The following is a 16,925-nucleotide window of genomic DNA, read 5'->3' as shown; positions in this document are numbered from 1 at the left end:
TAACTATGGTTACTAAACATTTTCACACATGGAAGATTTGTGCAAGACAAGAGTAAGGAGGGTTGAAATTCATTTTAGTTCATTCTTTCCTTAGAGCATTATTGAATCTTTCTGAATTTGTTCAATTAAGAATTTCAAGTTCTTGTCTGTGGCAATACCTTTACCTTAAAAATAAGTAACGGCAATGAGGTTCTTCTACATATCTATCTATTCATCTATCTATCTATGTATCTATCTATCTATGACAGATGTCCATGCCCTCAAGGGGTAGGTCACAGTAAATGAGTCTCCAAAAATGGTGATCTACAGGGCCGCTTCTCAGCTTTTAGTGCCTCATGCCTCACCCTAATAGACCACTGGCAGACGACAACTCTAGCGCGGTATTTTCAGAGGCTCCTAATTAATGTTCCTACCAAATACTTCTACCTAATGTTCCTGCCACATGTTCCATCCTATTACTTTTATCTAAAGCTACTTCCTAATGTTCCTACCTTCTACTTCTATTTAATGTTTCTACCTAAAGCTCCTGCCTAATGTTCCAACCATTTCTACCTATTGCTCCTACCATTTTGCCAAAACGCAGGGCTAGCACACAGTGCTATATTTGTGGACAGAATGCCAGCAGTCCACATGTGGAAGAGGCAGAATGAAAAGATAGATACCTGGGTCAGAGGAGTGCAACTTGACATGCAATAAAGTGCTGGCTCACTATACAACCATCACTATACCCAAGTGGGTAGTACCAGTAAATTACCTTCCTGGTTGATGGCTGCTTATCAACCATTACCTCCTAATGAAGTTCTTTACCAATAATAATCATCTTAACTCTTGCTATTGGATAAACATAAAAAAATAAACTTACCATTAAATTGCTTCCATCAAGATAAGCACGAGCCACTTTTGGTGAAGACTCTGACCAATCTGTTATGAACAGGTACCTGAAAAGTCAGTTCATGTTTTGGTGGAAATCCTTTCAAAACCAGGATCACTATCTGTTTTGTTTACTACACAAATACCATTACATTCTACTTGTTGACAACACAGATCACTACATTCAATGAATGTATTCTTGGATGTCTCACTTTCAGACAAGAAACACTCATTCAGAAAAAAAATAACTGCTAGAGGGGATAGGCTAGCACCATTCTAACCTCATTAGGCATGATGAGCAGCAAGTTTTCTCCAGTATAGAACACAGATCATCAAATGTCATTGGTCTCATTAATGAGACTGATGGCATTTGATGATCTGCATTCCATACGTAGAAAACTTGCTGCTCATCATGCCTAATAAAGTTAGAATGTTTTCATCCAATTCATACAAATAATGAACTGAGAGTTAACCAAGAGAGTTGGCACAGAAGCGATGTATCTTAGCAAAGAGGTCTTCCAAAGCTTTTCTGCTACCAAAAGTAGCTCTATCTACAAACTCATGACATAAGCATCACACAATTCTTCAAAGTAAGACAATGTACCACAATGCAATTATTCCAAGCCAAGAAAATCATTTATCATTTCAACATGGTAAATGTTATCAAATTAATGTTCTGAGATGGGAAGAAGGATGTTAGGAATGTTCAGATGAATGCATAAGCAGAGGAGGTAGACCATGGAAGAGATGAAGGCATGAAATTAAAGAAAATGTAAAAGGAAGAGATGTTCCAGATGAAGACTTCATATGAATGAGGCAGGCCTGGATGCAATGGAAGCATTTCATGTATGTGTAAGAGGTGTGAATAAAAGAATTGCAACAAACCGATACAAATTCACAATAACAAAGATGGAACAATCAGGATGGTGCATGAGGCAGTGAAGCACTCACTTCTTGGAGATGGTAAACTAACATAATGGGGCATTTCAATTACAAAGAAATAAACTGGGAGAACTGGATACTCACGGAGAGGAAATTATGGAGACACAAAGTTTTTACAAGCGTGTCACATAGCATACTAGGACGAGAGGGGCTGATACACCATCATTACTAAACCTGATCTTCATTCATACTAGCATGGATACTGAGAATATTATATATGATACACCAGTAGGAAGAAGTGTCATGTATTGCTCATGTTTGAATATAAGGTAAAAGAGAACATCAAAAGAACAGAAACGAGACAAAAAATAAAAAGGACGTATGATCATGGAAACAACAAAAACCTCAATAATTTCTATGGTAACAAAGACTGTGTTAAAAGGTTCTGTGAAATCTGCAGTGAGGAAGTTGAGACATTGGTACTTCAAGCCTTACATACAGAGGAAATGGTGAGAAAGAGGAAGGAACGCTTAAATAAAAAAATGTCATAAAGCACTGGAGCTTCAAGATGTGCAGTGGTGAAGCTATAGAAGGCATTCCAGCCACCTAGCATTCAGCATGTTAAAGAGAGCACAGAATGAGTATAGCATGATAAAAAAAAATGCGGGGGAAAGAAATTTGAAAAGAATTTTGTAGTAAAGGCAGCTGAAAATCCAAAACTATTCCATAAATTTACCAGGAGCCAGTTGTCCATTAAGGAACAGCTAATTAGACTACGGGATCCAAGGGGAAATATTGTACAAGATGATGTTAGGATATGAGAAGAACTGAACAGCAATTTCTATAGTGTTTTCATAATTGGAGACATTATAGCTCCATCACCAGTGAGATGGAATGGAAAGGAGGTTTAAGAAATTAGAGAGAAATCTAGAAAGGATACCACTAGAATATCAAGAGGACTTGTCTCATACAAGATTCATGGTCCAGATGAAAATTTATCATATGTGTTGCAAAAGTGTCGATACGGCACTAGAATTACTGTACAAGATGTCACTGGACAGAAGCACAGTGACAGGGAATGGAAAAGGGCAAAAGTCATACCTGCATGAAAGAAAGGAGACAGGAAACAAGAACTGAACTAAATTCTCACTTATGAGTGTGGTATGTAAGGTTCTGAAAAAGAATATTTGAAAGCAATTGGATGACTTTCTGTGAAGTAGAAATTTCCTGAATGAGAGGCAGCATGGTCTTAGGGAATGGAGGTCATGTGTAGCTTACCTCTTAGACTTTTATGAAAGTAAGCTCAGTCCTAGACAAATGGGAAGGTTGGGTGGACTATCTGTATCTGGACTGACAGAAAGTATTTGACACCATACAAAGATGATTACAAAGCTGAATCACCAAGCAGGAATAAGGGTGAAAACTCGTTCATTGGATACTAGATTATCTCAGTGGGAGGGAACAAAGGATGTACATCAGAGGAGCATTTTTAAATAGGTTACGGTGACTAGTGTAGTGTCACACGGTTCGGGTCTGTGACCATTATGTTTCTTGAACTACATTAATGACTTGCCTAAAGGTAGAGAATTCTACCTGAATTTGTTTGCAGATGAGGCAAAAGTTAAAAAGAAATGGAAAACGAAAAGGATTGAATCAGCTTACAAGGCGACTTAAACAGACTCCAAAGTCGGTCTGAAACATGGTCCATGAAATTCATCCCTTAGACATGTAAAGTACTGGGGATGTGACAAAGCAAAAGATGGCCTCAATATGATTATTACCTAGCTTGAAGAGAACTGCAAGATTTTGTGTATGACAGGAACCTGGGAGTAAAGATTGTCCCTAACTTGTCACCGGAGTCCCATATTAAAAGAATAGCTAAACTGATAAACTGTCTGCCGGCAAAATATCAGAATTGCTTTAATATATATGGATAAAGAAATAAGTAGCAAGCTACTGATATCAAACATAAGGCCAAAAGTAGAATATGCTTCACAAAAATTTCATAAAGAAGGTTCACATTAAGGCAACAAAGATGTTACCAGAATAAAAAGAGCAGAGCAACATGGAAAGGAAGGAGCCTTTAAATTTATCCACCTTAAACGAGAGGAGAGTGTTGAGTGAGCTGATCACAATCTCTACGTTTTTAAAAGAGATCAGCAAAGTGAAGGGCACTTTAACAGATAGAGGGATAGAGGAACCAGAGGGCATAACATGATATCAAGAAAGAAACTCGTACACAATGATGTAAAGATATACTTTTATAGGATACGTATGATAATTGACTGGAAAAGATTGAATGATGACACAGTGAAAGCAAACAGCATATATAAAATTGAAGTTGTATGATAGTACAGAGAGTTCATACAAGGGGTCCCAAGAGTGCAAAACTCCCTCCCCATACACTACAAATAGGTAAACTGATTATAATTACTGACACTGCTCATTGGTAGCAGCAACCTGAATGAGTTGGTGGGTATTTTTGAGGCTGCACAAACTATACAAACAGCAAAGAATGTGTCTTCCTGGATGAGTCCAATTTTGATATGATCAACATGATTCAGTTGTCTTGGCAGGGTTGGAAAGCATGAATAAGAGACAAATTTCCTTATAATTATGGTAGCCCCACATTATAATTATCTACACTGAAATCTGATATCAACATAATATCTATCATGGCAAATGACAAAAATGGTGCAAGTAAATATTATAATATTATGATAGCAAGGCTACCACTGTGAGGCCAGACCAATGGGTATTTCTCAAAATCCTTCATCCTTGGTTACAAGTTTCACAAAAAAAGTGGCAAAATGTATTTTTACTATTTGTGCCTATATATGAAGGAGTATGAAAGCCTTTTGAATAACAGAGAAACTGTCATTTCCTTCAAGTAAATGTAAAAGTTCTCAATCTCTTTATCATATGTGTCATTTGCACAGAGTGGGTAAAAATTTTACAACTTTTTCCTTTAAGAAGCATGTTTCTTATCAACAGGAGAAATAATCAGTGACTGATATATAACAATCAATAACTATTTATCAAGCATCTTAAAAAATCATATAAACAATAAGCAAAAAGTTAACAGGAAAATAATACAAACCCACGAACAGGATGCAGGGCAATACCACGTGGATTATCCAAGGCACTGCTATTGAGAAGAGTTCGCCGCATACGTCCAAAGTAGGATATGTCAGTTCGAATAACCTCAAGACTCTTTCGTTCTCCATCAACAAAATAAAGGTTCTTGGAAATCCAGTCAAAAGCAAGTCCTTCAACACTGCGAAGGTTGTTGTCTACTAAGGTTTCCACATCATGCCGGCCATCAAAACAAAGACGCTGTTTGGAAAAAATAACAGTAATCCATACATAAAACAATCAGATATTTCTAAGTGTGGCATTGGATCCATCTATATGTAGCAAGATATATATAACGTTATATATCTTCTCATTTTCTGCCATTAATAATGCCAAGGTTCCTCTGCAGGGTGTGTATGGAAACTTTTAAATGCTGTTGTGAGGCTTCACACTGGAAGCAGTGCATATGTGCATATGTGACAAGCATTGTCATGAGTGTGTGGCACAAAATGAAAATGATGGGGCATCACAGATGATAGCAAATAGGGGAGATCGTGGTGCAATACTTATAGTAAAGAAAAAGAATAAAAGACACATCTACTGAATGCAAATGGTGCTCCATTGTTTGCTTAATCAGAGGAAAATTTACATAGAATAGCAAATTGCTTCATGACACATGTACGATGAGATTTTGAAGGGTTTGGAAGATCCCATCATAATACTGTTTCTACTTGCATGGTGAAGAACAGTATGTTCTGGATGAGTTTAAGTATTTGACAATAAAGTTCAGTGAGGATGAGACAATAGTGGAAGAAAAACAAGAGTAGGTTGTTGACAGCAGCCACCCTGGTTGGCACTACCTTCCTGAAAGAGGAGCATTAAAGTGGCAACAGGAATGGATGAAGTCAGCAAGTATGGATATGTACATGTGTATATATGTATAGGTCAGGGTATGTATATGTATGTATATGTTGAAATGTATATGTATGTATATGTGCATGTGTGGGCATTTATGTATATACATGTGTATGTGGGTGGGTTGGGCCATTCCTCATCTGTTTCCCTAAGCCACCTCGCTTACGTGGGAGATGGCAGTTAAGTATAGTAAAAAATAATAATAATAGAACCATCTTACACTCACCATATCAATATCAGGGTTATTGGTCTCACCTTCAGTCTCATCAAAAAGGAACGATGGGCTAGTCCTGCCATCTTCTCATTACACGCACTATACATCTACTCAAACCTCACTTATTTTCTTCACATAGGTTCTTTTGCCACCTCCTGTCGCCACAATCTCTTTTTAGATATTGAATATAATAATGGTAGAGTCCAAGAATATCTATTTGTACACAGGCTCCTAGATCCCATCACTATGAGGTACCAAGAATATCCAGGTTTCTGCCTGACTACTGCCAATCACCTTTCCCTCTCTGATAGACCCTCCACTTTTTCTCTTCACAATAACAACATTCTCTAGTAACCTCTCTTCTCTTGAACACCACCTATCAAGTCACATTTCCTCCCATCTTACTTCTCTCTGAGATCCAGTTCCTTTTTCAAATCCAACGATAATCTCCAGTCATGATTGTGGTTCAAAGCTTGTATGTGATTGTGCTTATTCTAACATCAACACACCTTTTCATGCCTCAAGGACCTAGAGTCCCAAAACTTTGATATTGTTTGGCTCAAAGTATGTCTCCCAACTAAGACACTTTTCCTCTGCTTCACCTATTGCTTCCCTAATTCTCTATATCTTATATCTTTCATTGACTATCTACACTCCTACTATCAGCCTGTAGCATCCTCTCACCCACGAACTGAGATCCTTTACTTAGGGGATTTCAACATTCATCACTGAGAGCAAATGAATTCCTCCCATAAGGAAGACAACTGAATTCCTCCCATAAGGAAGACATCACGTTCTTCATTCTCAAAGATCTAGAGCAAATAATCCCTCACCCTACCCAAATTCCTGACCACTGTAACCACTCTCCTCATATTCTGGATCTATTTTTCACCTTTAATCCATCCAACTACACAATCTTGCCCCTAATTCATTCACCTGATCACACTCTCATCAATGTATATATTCAAACAGCACCTCACCTCCCACTCCAGCAGCTCCTTGTAAATGTAAATCACAGCACCTCAACAAAGATGACTGGAATAACTTACAAAAATTCTTTTCTGACTTTCCTTAGGTAAATTACTTTCTCTTATGTGGTGATCCTTCTGTCTTTGCCAATTGCATAGCAGAGGTTATTGTTGCAAAATGGAAGCATTTATCCCCTATTCCTCCAAGACAACCTTTTCTTCCAACCCATGGTTTAACCGTTCCCATTCTGAGGCCATTCAGGCAAGGGATCAGGCATATCGAGCTTGTAAAAACTCTCCTTCTTCCTATTCTCATTCAGAATTCAACACTGCCAATGATTATCAAAAGTATGTTATCTGTGAGCCAAAGCATTCCTTTATTCAAAGGAAGAGCAATAACCTCTCCTTAACATCTTTTGATAGGTCTCTCTGGTCTTCAGCCAAGGGCATCACTAGCAACTTCTGTCACTCTACTTTTCCTTCACTTTTCAATTGTGACAGCACTGTAGCTCTCTCACACACACAAAGGGACTTTTCTGGAATCCCCTTTGTCCTTTACCTTGGAGGACTCTAACATTCCTTCATCCCCTGATGCTCCTCTTACTAATCCTATTCCCCTCCTTAATCTCCTTCGAACTGTCCAAAGAACACCTCTCTCTCTGGACACAAGCAAGCGTTATGGTTCTGATGGTATCCATTCCCATGTACTGAAAGAGTCTGCCTTTGAACTTGCACCTGTGCTTGCTCATCTGTCCTTTTTCAATTCAAAATCCAGAACTTTTCCTCCTTTTTTGGACCATTTTAACCTTCAAACTACTATCCTGCAGCTTTGACATCTACCATTTCCAAAGTCTTTGAATTCCTCTCCAACTCCCATATCCTTAGACATCTCTCTCATCACCAGTATGGCTTCCGTAAGGCAAGATCCACTGGTGATATTCTTTGCTATCTTACTAATGTCTAGTCATCATCCCTGAAAGATTTTGGGGAATCCTACGAAGATTCCCTTGACATATCCAAAGCTTTTGACAGGGTTTAGCATCAGGGTGTCATCTTTAAGCTCCCTTCTTTAGGCTACCCTCCATTGCTTCGCTCCTTCATATCTAGCTCCCTCTCTGGCTGATCTATCTCCGTGGATGTTGATGGATTAACCTCATCCCATTTCTCCACAAAAATAGGTGTCCCTCAAGATTTTGTCCTATCTCCTACACTTCTACTTCTTTTTATCAACAATTTCCTCTTTTCCACAAATAACCAAACACATACATACACTGCAAACTTCATGTTGTATTCCTCCAAATCCTCCAATTCTGCTCCTTCTCTCCTCAATCTGCATCTCATCCCAACATAACTTCCTCAATAAACTAAAACTTGGACAATATATATCAGTAGGGCTGAAAAAATCTAGTTAAGTTTAATGCCTCTAAGAAACAGTTTCCATCCTTCTCCCCATTCAAAATTCCTTACATCTTTCCCCTATTCTTTGACAGTTCTACATTTCCACCTCTTGACTCAATGAACATACTTGGTATTACTGTAACATCCATTCTTTCTTGGGAACCCCTCATTATGGAAATAATACAGTCTGCCTCTAAGAAATTGGGAGTCCTTTTTGAATGTCAATGTTATCTCGAAGAGCAAAAATGGGTATGTTTGAAGGAACAGTGGTTCCAACAATGTTATATGGTTGTGAGGCATGGGCTATAGATAGGGTTGTGTGACCTAAATAAGTTTTAAATAAGCAAAGCTTATTTAGGTCAGGCTAAAACTTGTGCCAGCAGCCGCGGTTAAACTCGATGTCCCAGTAAAGGTGAATAAGTGTAAAGGTCAGATGAATATTGTTTTGTAAAATTATGTGTCCAATGTAATAAAAAAAAAAAATAAGTGAAATTTGTTTATCATCTAAAAAAACTGAATGCAAATTTTGTGGATGTGTTGGAAATGAGATGTTTGAGGGCAATATGTGGTGTGAGGTTGTTTGATCAAGGAAGTAATGAAAGGGTAAGAGAGACGTATGATAATAAAAAGAGTGTGGTTGAGAGACCAGAGGAGGGTGTATTGAAATGGTTTGGTCACATGGAGAGAATGAGTGAGGAAAGATTGACAAAGAGGATATATCTGTCAGAGTTGGAGGGAACGAGGAGAAGTGGGAGACCAAATTGGAGGCAGAAGGATGGAGTGAAAAGATTTTAAGCAATCGGGGTCTGAACATACAGGAGGGTGAAAGGCATGCAAGGAACAGAGTGAACTGGAATGATGTGATATACCGTGATCGATGTTCTGTCAATGGATTAAACCAGGGAATGTGAAGTGTCAGGGGTAAACCATGGAAAGTTTTGTGGGCCCTGGATGTGGAACGGGAGCTGTGGTTTCGGTGCATTACATGACAGCTAAAGACTGAAATTGAACAAATGTGGCCTTTGTTGTCTTTTTCTAGAGCTGCCTCACACGCACACGCGGGGGTAGGGGGGCGCCATTTCATGTGTGGCGGGGTGGCGATGGGAATGGATGAAGGCAGCAAGTATAAATATGAACATGTGTATATATGTATACGTATGTATATGTTGAAATGTATAGGTATGTATATGTGGTCTGTGTGGGCATTTATGTATATACATGTGTATGTGGGTGGGTTGGGCCATTCTTTTGTCTGTTTCCTTGCGCTACCTCACTAACGAAGGAGACAGCGACAATTTTTTTTTTTTTTATATACTTTGTCGCTGTCTCCCGCGTTTGCGAGGTAGCGCAAGGAAACAGACGAAAGAAATGGCCCAACCCCCCCCATACACATGTATATACATACGTCCACACACGCAAATATACATACCTACACAGCTTTCCATGGTTTACCCCAGACGCTTCACATGCCCTGATTCAATCCACTGACAGCACGTCAACCCCGGTATACCACATCGTTCCAATTCACTCTATTCCTTGCCCTCCTTTCACCCTCCTGCATGTTCAGGCCCCGATCACACGAAATCTTTTTCACTCCATCTTTCCACCTCCAATTTGGTCTCCCTCTTCTCCTCGTTCCCTCCACCTCCGACACATATATCCTCTTGGTCAATCTTTCCTCACTCATTCTCTCCATGTGCCCAAACCACTTCAAAACACCCTCTTCTGCTCTCTCAACCACGCTCTTTTTATTTCCACACATCTCTCTTACCCTTACGTTACTCACTCAATCAAACCACCTCACACCACATATTGTCCTCAAACATCTCATTTCCAGCACATCCATCCTCCTGCGCACAACTCTATCCATAGCCCACGCCTCGCAACCATACAACATTGTTGGAACCACTATTCCTTCAAACATACCCATTTTTGCTTTCCGAGATAATGTTCTCGACTTCCACACATTCTTCAAGGCCCCCAGAATTTTCGCCCCCTCCCCCACCCTATGATCCACTTCCGCTTCCATGGTTCCATCCGCTGCCAGATCCACTCCCAGATATCTAAAACACTTCACTTCCTCCAGTTTTTCTCCATTCAAACTCACCTCCCAATTGACTTGACCCTCAACCCTACTGTACCTAATAACCTTGCTCTTATTCACATTTACTCTTAACTTTCTTCTTTCACACACTTTACCAAACTCAGTCACCAGCTTCTGCAGTTTCTCACATGAATCAGCCACCAGCGCTGTATCATCAGCGAACAACAACTGACTCACTTCCCAAGCTCTCTCATCCCCAACAGACTTCATACTTGCCCCTCTTTCCAAAACTCTTGCATTTACCTCCCTAACAACCCCATCCATAAACAAATTAAACAACCATGGAGACATCACACACCCCTGCCGCAAACCTACATTCACTGAGAACCAATCACTTTCCTCTCTTCCTACACGTACACATGCCTTACATCCTCGATAAAAACTTTTCACTGCTTCTAACAACTTTCCTCCCACACCATATATTCTTAATACCTTCCACAGAGCATCTCTATCAACTCTATCATATGCCTTCTCCAGATCCATAAATGCTACATACAAATCCATTTGCTTTTCTAAGTATTTCTCACATACATTCTTCAAAGCAAACACCTGATCCACACATCCTCTACCACTTCTGAAACCACACTGCTCTTCCCCAATCTGATGCTCTGTACATGCCTTCACCCTCTCAATCAATACCCTCCCATATAATTTACCAGGAATACTCAACAAACTTATACCTCTGTAATTTGAGCACTCACTCTTATCCCCTTTGCCTTTGTACAATGGCACTATGCAAGCATTCCGCCAATCCTCAGGCACCTCACCATGAGTCATACATACATTAAATAACCTTACCAACCAGTCAACAATACAGTCACCCCCTTTTTTAATAAATTCCACTGCAATACCATCCAAACCTGCTGCCTTGCCGGCTTTCATCTTCCGCAAAGCTTTCACTACCTCTTCTCTGTTTACCAAATCATTTTCCCTAACCCTCTCACTTTGCACACCACCTCGACCAAAACACCCTATATCTGCCACTCTATCATCAAACACATTCAACAAACCTTCAAAATACTCACTCCATCTCCTTCTCACATCACCACTACTTGTTATCACCTCCCCATTTGCGCCCTTCACTGAAGTTCCCATTTGCTCCCTTGTCTTACGCACTTTATTTACCTCCTTCCAGAACATCTTTTTATTCTCCCTAAAATTTAATGATACTCTCTCACCCCAACTCTCATTTGCCCTTTTTTTCACCTCTTGCACCTTTCTCTTGACCTCCTGTCTCTTTCTTTTATACATCTCCCACTCAATTGCATTTTTTTCCCTGCAAAAATCGTCCAAATGCCTCTCTCTTCTCTTTCACTAATACTCTTACTTCTTCATCCCACCACTCACTACCCTTTCTAATCAACCCACCTCCCACTCTTCTCATGCCACAAGCATCTTTTGCGCAATCCATCATTGATTCCCTAAATACATCCCATTCCTCCCCCACTCCCCTTGCTTCCATTGTTCTCACCTTTTTCCATTCTGTACTCAGTCTCTCCTGGTACTTCCTCACACAGGTCTCCTTCTCAAGCTCACTTACTCTCGCCACCCTCTTCACCCCAACATTCACTCTTCTTTTCTGAAAACCCATACAAATCTTCAACTTAGCCTCCACAAGATAATGATCAGACATCCCTCCAGTTGCACCTCTCAGCACATTAACATCCAAAAGTCTCTCTTTCGCACGCCTGTCAATTAACACGTAATCCAATAACGCTCTCTGGCCATCTCTCCTACTTACATAAGTATACTTATGTATATCTCGCTTTTTAAACCAGGTATTCCCAATCATCAATCCTTTTTCAGCACATAAATCTACAAGCTCTTCACCATTTCCATTTACAACACTGAACATCCCATGTATACCAATTATTCCCTCAACTGCCACATTACTCACCTTTGCATTCAAATCACCCATCACTATAACCCGGTCTCGTGCATCAAAACCACTAACACACTCATTCAGCTGCTCCCAAAACACTTGCCTCTCTTGATCTTTCTTCTCATGCCCAGGTGCATATGCACCAATAATCACCCACCTCTCTCCATCAACTTTCAGTTTTACCCATATTAATCGAGAATTTACTTTCTTACACTCTATCACATACTCCCACAACTCCTGTTTCAGGAGTATTGCTACTCCTTCCCTTGCTCTTGTCCTCTCACTAACCCCTGACTTTACTCCCCAGACATTCCGAAACCACTCTTCCCCTTTACCCTTGAGCTTCGTTTCACTCAGAGCCAAAACATCCAGGTTCCTTTCCTCAAACATACTACCTATCTCTCCTTTTTTCACATCTTGGTTACATCCACACACATTTAGGCACCCCACTCTGAGCCTTCGAGGAGGATGAGCACTCCCCGCGTGACTCCTTCTTCTGTTTCCCATTTTAGAAAGTTAATACAAGGAGGGGAGGATTTCTGGCCCCCCGCTCCCGACAGAATATAATGAGTAAATAAATATATTCTTTTCTTTTGAACAGTTGCTCCATTTATATAAAGGAATGATCCATCCTTGTATGGAGTACTGCTCTCACATCTGGGGTGGATCTAGCAATGCATCCTTACTTGATAGAGTTAAGTCAAGAGCAGTCTGCCTATAAACTCTCTCAATCTAACTTCAAAACATTACCAGCTAGCCCTACACCACAATGTTGATTCACTTTCCCTCTTCTAAAGGTATCACTTCAGTTCTTACTCCAGAGCTGGCTACTTGTGTGCCCCCATCACTAGGTAAGCCAAGCAATACTTGGAAAGCTGCTGCATCACAAGATTACTGTGTGGCCATTGGCAATACATGGGTGTGCCGTTTTGATACCTGTTTTTCTCCCTACACCTCGAACCTTTGGAATTCTCTACTCTCACATGTCTATCCCAATGACTATAATCTGGCACATTTTAAAAGACACTTTTTCACTTCCTCTAAAACTCATAAATGCTTTTCCTTATTTCTTCTTCCCCTTCACTATCCTTTATTTCAATTTTCCTTATTTCTTCTTCCCTTTCATTATCCTTTATTTCAATTAAGGCCCTGCCATGAGGTGGACCTTTGTCTTTGACTGAAGCCTCCAAAAGGGTCTCTCTCTCTCTCTCTCTCTCTCTCTCTCTCTCTCTCTCTCTCTCTTGAATGGAAAAATCTAAACATAGAATGTGCATGAAGTTATCAAGGAGTATTTACCACAACTCAAGATAAAAATATGAATCCCAAGATTATAAAGACTCTTATTACATATGATGTCCATCTAACTGGTGTGTGCTATTGAGGTATTAGCCTGGATGCTACTTTGTGTATTGTTACACATTTTGTTTTTTAAGTATCAGCAATTTTCCTTTCATCCAGAATTTACCTAAACAATAAAGTCACTGGTTTCACTATAATTGTCTTTCACTTCTTGAGGAACATGGCTGAGATTCCATCTGGTCCCAGAGATGAATATTCTCTGAGCATATCAACCACTTTCATTATGTAATTTCCCAATAACTGCTTTGATCATGTCATTTTCCAACACCTCAATATCTAAGAGTGCATGTTCATCATACATGTATGGTGTATCACTTAATTACTCTAATCATTGTGAGCTAAAAACTGATTGTACAGTTCAATTAACATTCTGCATATTTCCTAAGAATTATTTTCATTATAATATCCTGATTTTTTATCTGCTTTGTTAGTGTATGTGAACAGTAATTCTGGGATACTTTCCATGTTCTATATAAATCTCTTCATTCATTTCCTGATGTATTCAATGGGTTTTTGTCATTTCTGCATCCAGGTTCTTTATTTACTCATGAGGCTCTTATTCTTACCTCTTTTACTGTTATGTTTTCTTCATGCTCTTCTGCGTAACCAATGTTTGTGGTCTCTTGGTATCTTCTGTTCGACAATCTCCTACTTTTTTATATTAGCTTACTGACCATATGTCATATCTGTACAATGGATACTGCAAAATGAGTCTTGGCCAGGCTTCATGACACTTCACATACATGCTAAGATTACCCACAAAGAGAACTGAAAATGCCTTACATACTATTTACGCTACAACAAAAAACACACAATGAATAAATGGATTATTCATGACTTTTTGTAGGCCAAGACAATGTATTCATCATGATGGGGAGAGCAATGGATACTACAAAATGAGTCTTACCCAGCCTCCAAGCCACCATAGTCACATGCACACATACTTCTAAGAAAGAGAATGAGAAACATCTCATAAGCCATATAAATCATCACAAAAAAAAAAAAAAATAGAATTTTCAAAGTACATGCAGGAGTAATGGTAACAATTTTATTCTATCCTTGGCTGAGGAGAGCTTCATAATCATTTCATTAAAAACCTAAGAATGCATGAACAGATAGTCAAATACATGTGGAGTAATGCAAAAACTGGCTGTAAAAGAGAGAAATGGTGTGGTGGAAGGAAAGTTTACAGAAGGTAGTTGGAGAAAAAATGGAGCATGAAAGAAGCCAAATCTTCCAAAAAACAAAGATGAATGGAAGGCAAAGTGTGCAATAAAAAGTTGTGAACATGAAACAGCTTGAGCTATTGCATACAAATAAAAGAAAAATCATTAAGAATCCCAAAAGAAAAAATATCTCAAAGTAAAAACAATCTGTTTCAGAAGGCAGCAAATAGATGTAAGAGGAAAGTCTATAATTAGAAGGGGAATACTACACAAATTTCAAGATGGTGAGTACCCTAAAGAAATGACTGGGGACATTGTGTGGTTCAATATGATTGAGGCTAGGTGAAGGAAGATGTGGCGCATGGAAGAGGACACTACTAGATGGGAGAAGGTGAGAAGATGAAAAATACATCTAAAAACTGTTAAAGCTAGTGGTAAAGATGAAGTGAAGAGTATGTTGATGAAAAACATATGGAAACTGCTGCAGAATAAACCTGGAAAGCATGTATGGAAGTATGGTTAAAAGTAGTCATATAACTGCTAACAGGCAGAAAATACAAACTATCCTGACACATATATGTAAATGGAGCATAACTGAGGTAAAAACTACAGAGGAACATGTTTTCTTATCATATAAATTATATGGGAGGGTATTGATTGAGAGGGTGAAGGCATGTACAGAGCATCAGATTGGGGAAGAGCAGTGTGGTTTCAGAAGTGGTAGAGGATGTGTGGATCAGGTGTTTGCTTTGAAGAATGTATGTGAGAAATACTTAGAAAAGCAAATGAATTTGTATGTACCATTTATGGATCTGGAGAAGGCATATGATAGAGTTGATAGAGATGCTCTGTGGAAGGTATTAAGAATATATGGAGTGGGAGGCAAGTTGTTAGAAGCAGTGAAAAGTTTTTATCGAGGATGTATGGCATGTGTACGTGTAGGAAGAGAGGAAAGTGATTGGTTCTCAGTGAATGTAGGTTTGCGGCAGGGGTGTGTGATGTCTCCATGGTTGTTTAATTTGTTTATGGATGGGGTTGTTAGGGAGGTGAATGCAAGAGTTTTGGAAAGAGGGGCAAGTATGAAGTCTGTTGGGGATGAGAGAGCTTGGGAAGTGAGTCAGTTGTTGTTCGCTGATGATACAGCGCTGGTGGCCGATTCATGTGAGAAACTGCAGAAGCTGGTGACTGAGTTTGGTAAAGTGTGTGAGAGAAGAAAGTTAAGAGTAAATGTGAATAAGAGCAAGGTTATTAGGTACAGTAGGGTTGAGGGTCAAGTCAATTGGGAGGTAAGTTTGAATGGAGAAAAACTGGAGGAAGTAAAGTGTTTTAGATATCTGGTTGTGGATCTGGCAGCGGATGGAACCATGGAAGCAGAAGTGGATCATAGGGTGGGGGAGGGGGCGAAAATTCTGGGAGCCTTGAAGAATGTGTGGAAGTCGAGAACATTATCTCGGAAAGCAAAAATGGGTATGTTTGAAGGAATAGTGGTTCCAACAATGTTGTATGGTTGCGAGGCGTGGACTATGGATAGAGTTGTGCGCAGGAGGATGGATGTGCTAGAAATGAGATGTTTGAGGACAATGTGTGGTGTGAGGTGGTTTGATCGAGTAAGTAACGTAAGGGTAAGAGAGATGTGTGGAAATAAAAAGAGCGTGGTTGAGAGAGCAGAAGAGGGTGTTTTGAAATGGTTTGGTCACATGGAGAGAATGAGCGAGGAAAGATTGACCAAGAGGATATATGTGTCGGAGGTGGAGGGAACGAGGAGAAGTAGGAGACCAAATTGGAAGTGGAAAGATGGAGTGAAAAAGATTTTGTGTGATCAGGGCCTGAACATGCAGGAGGGTGAAAGGCGGGCAAGGAATAGAGTGAATTGGATCGATGTGGTATACCGGGGTTGACGTCCTGTCAATGGATTGAATCAGGGCATGTGAAGCATCTGGGGTAAACCATGGAAAGCTGTGTAGGTATGTATATTTGTGTGTGTGGACGTATGTATATACATGTGTATGAGGGTGGGTTGGGCCATTTCTTTCGTCTGTTTCCTTGCGCTACCTCGCAAACGCGGGAGACAGCGACAAAGCAAAAAAAAAAT

At 39.7% G+C, this 16,925-nt stretch overlaps 1 protein-coding gene across 3 annotated transcripts in view; it reads right to left on the bottom strand.

The window, feature by feature from the left end:
- LOC139752080 (sortilin-related receptor-like) overlaps positions 1 to 16,925 on the bottom strand; it is a 269,696-nt gene that overhangs the window by 169,045 nt on the left and 83,726 nt on the right. For all 3 annotated transcript variants that reach the window (XM_071667935.1, XM_071667934.1, XM_071667936.1), the window contains exons 14-15: positions 4,853 to 5,088; positions 863 to 938 (exon numbers count right to left, since the gene is read on the bottom strand). In XM_071667935.1, coding sequence (XP_071524036.1) covers positions 863 to 938; positions 4,853 to 5,088 — 312 coding nt within the window. The remainder of the gene's footprint in view (positions 1 to 862; positions 939 to 4,852; positions 5,089 to 16,925) is intronic.

This window comes from Panulirus ornatus, chromosome 12, assembly GCF_036320965.1.
Source record: "Panulirus ornatus isolate Po-2019 chromosome 12, ASM3632096v1, whole genome shotgun sequence".
NCBI lineage: Eukaryota > Metazoa > Arthropoda > Malacostraca > Decapoda > Palinuridae > Panulirus > Panulirus ornatus.
This window is presented reverse-complemented; position numbering and strand designations above follow the sequence as displayed.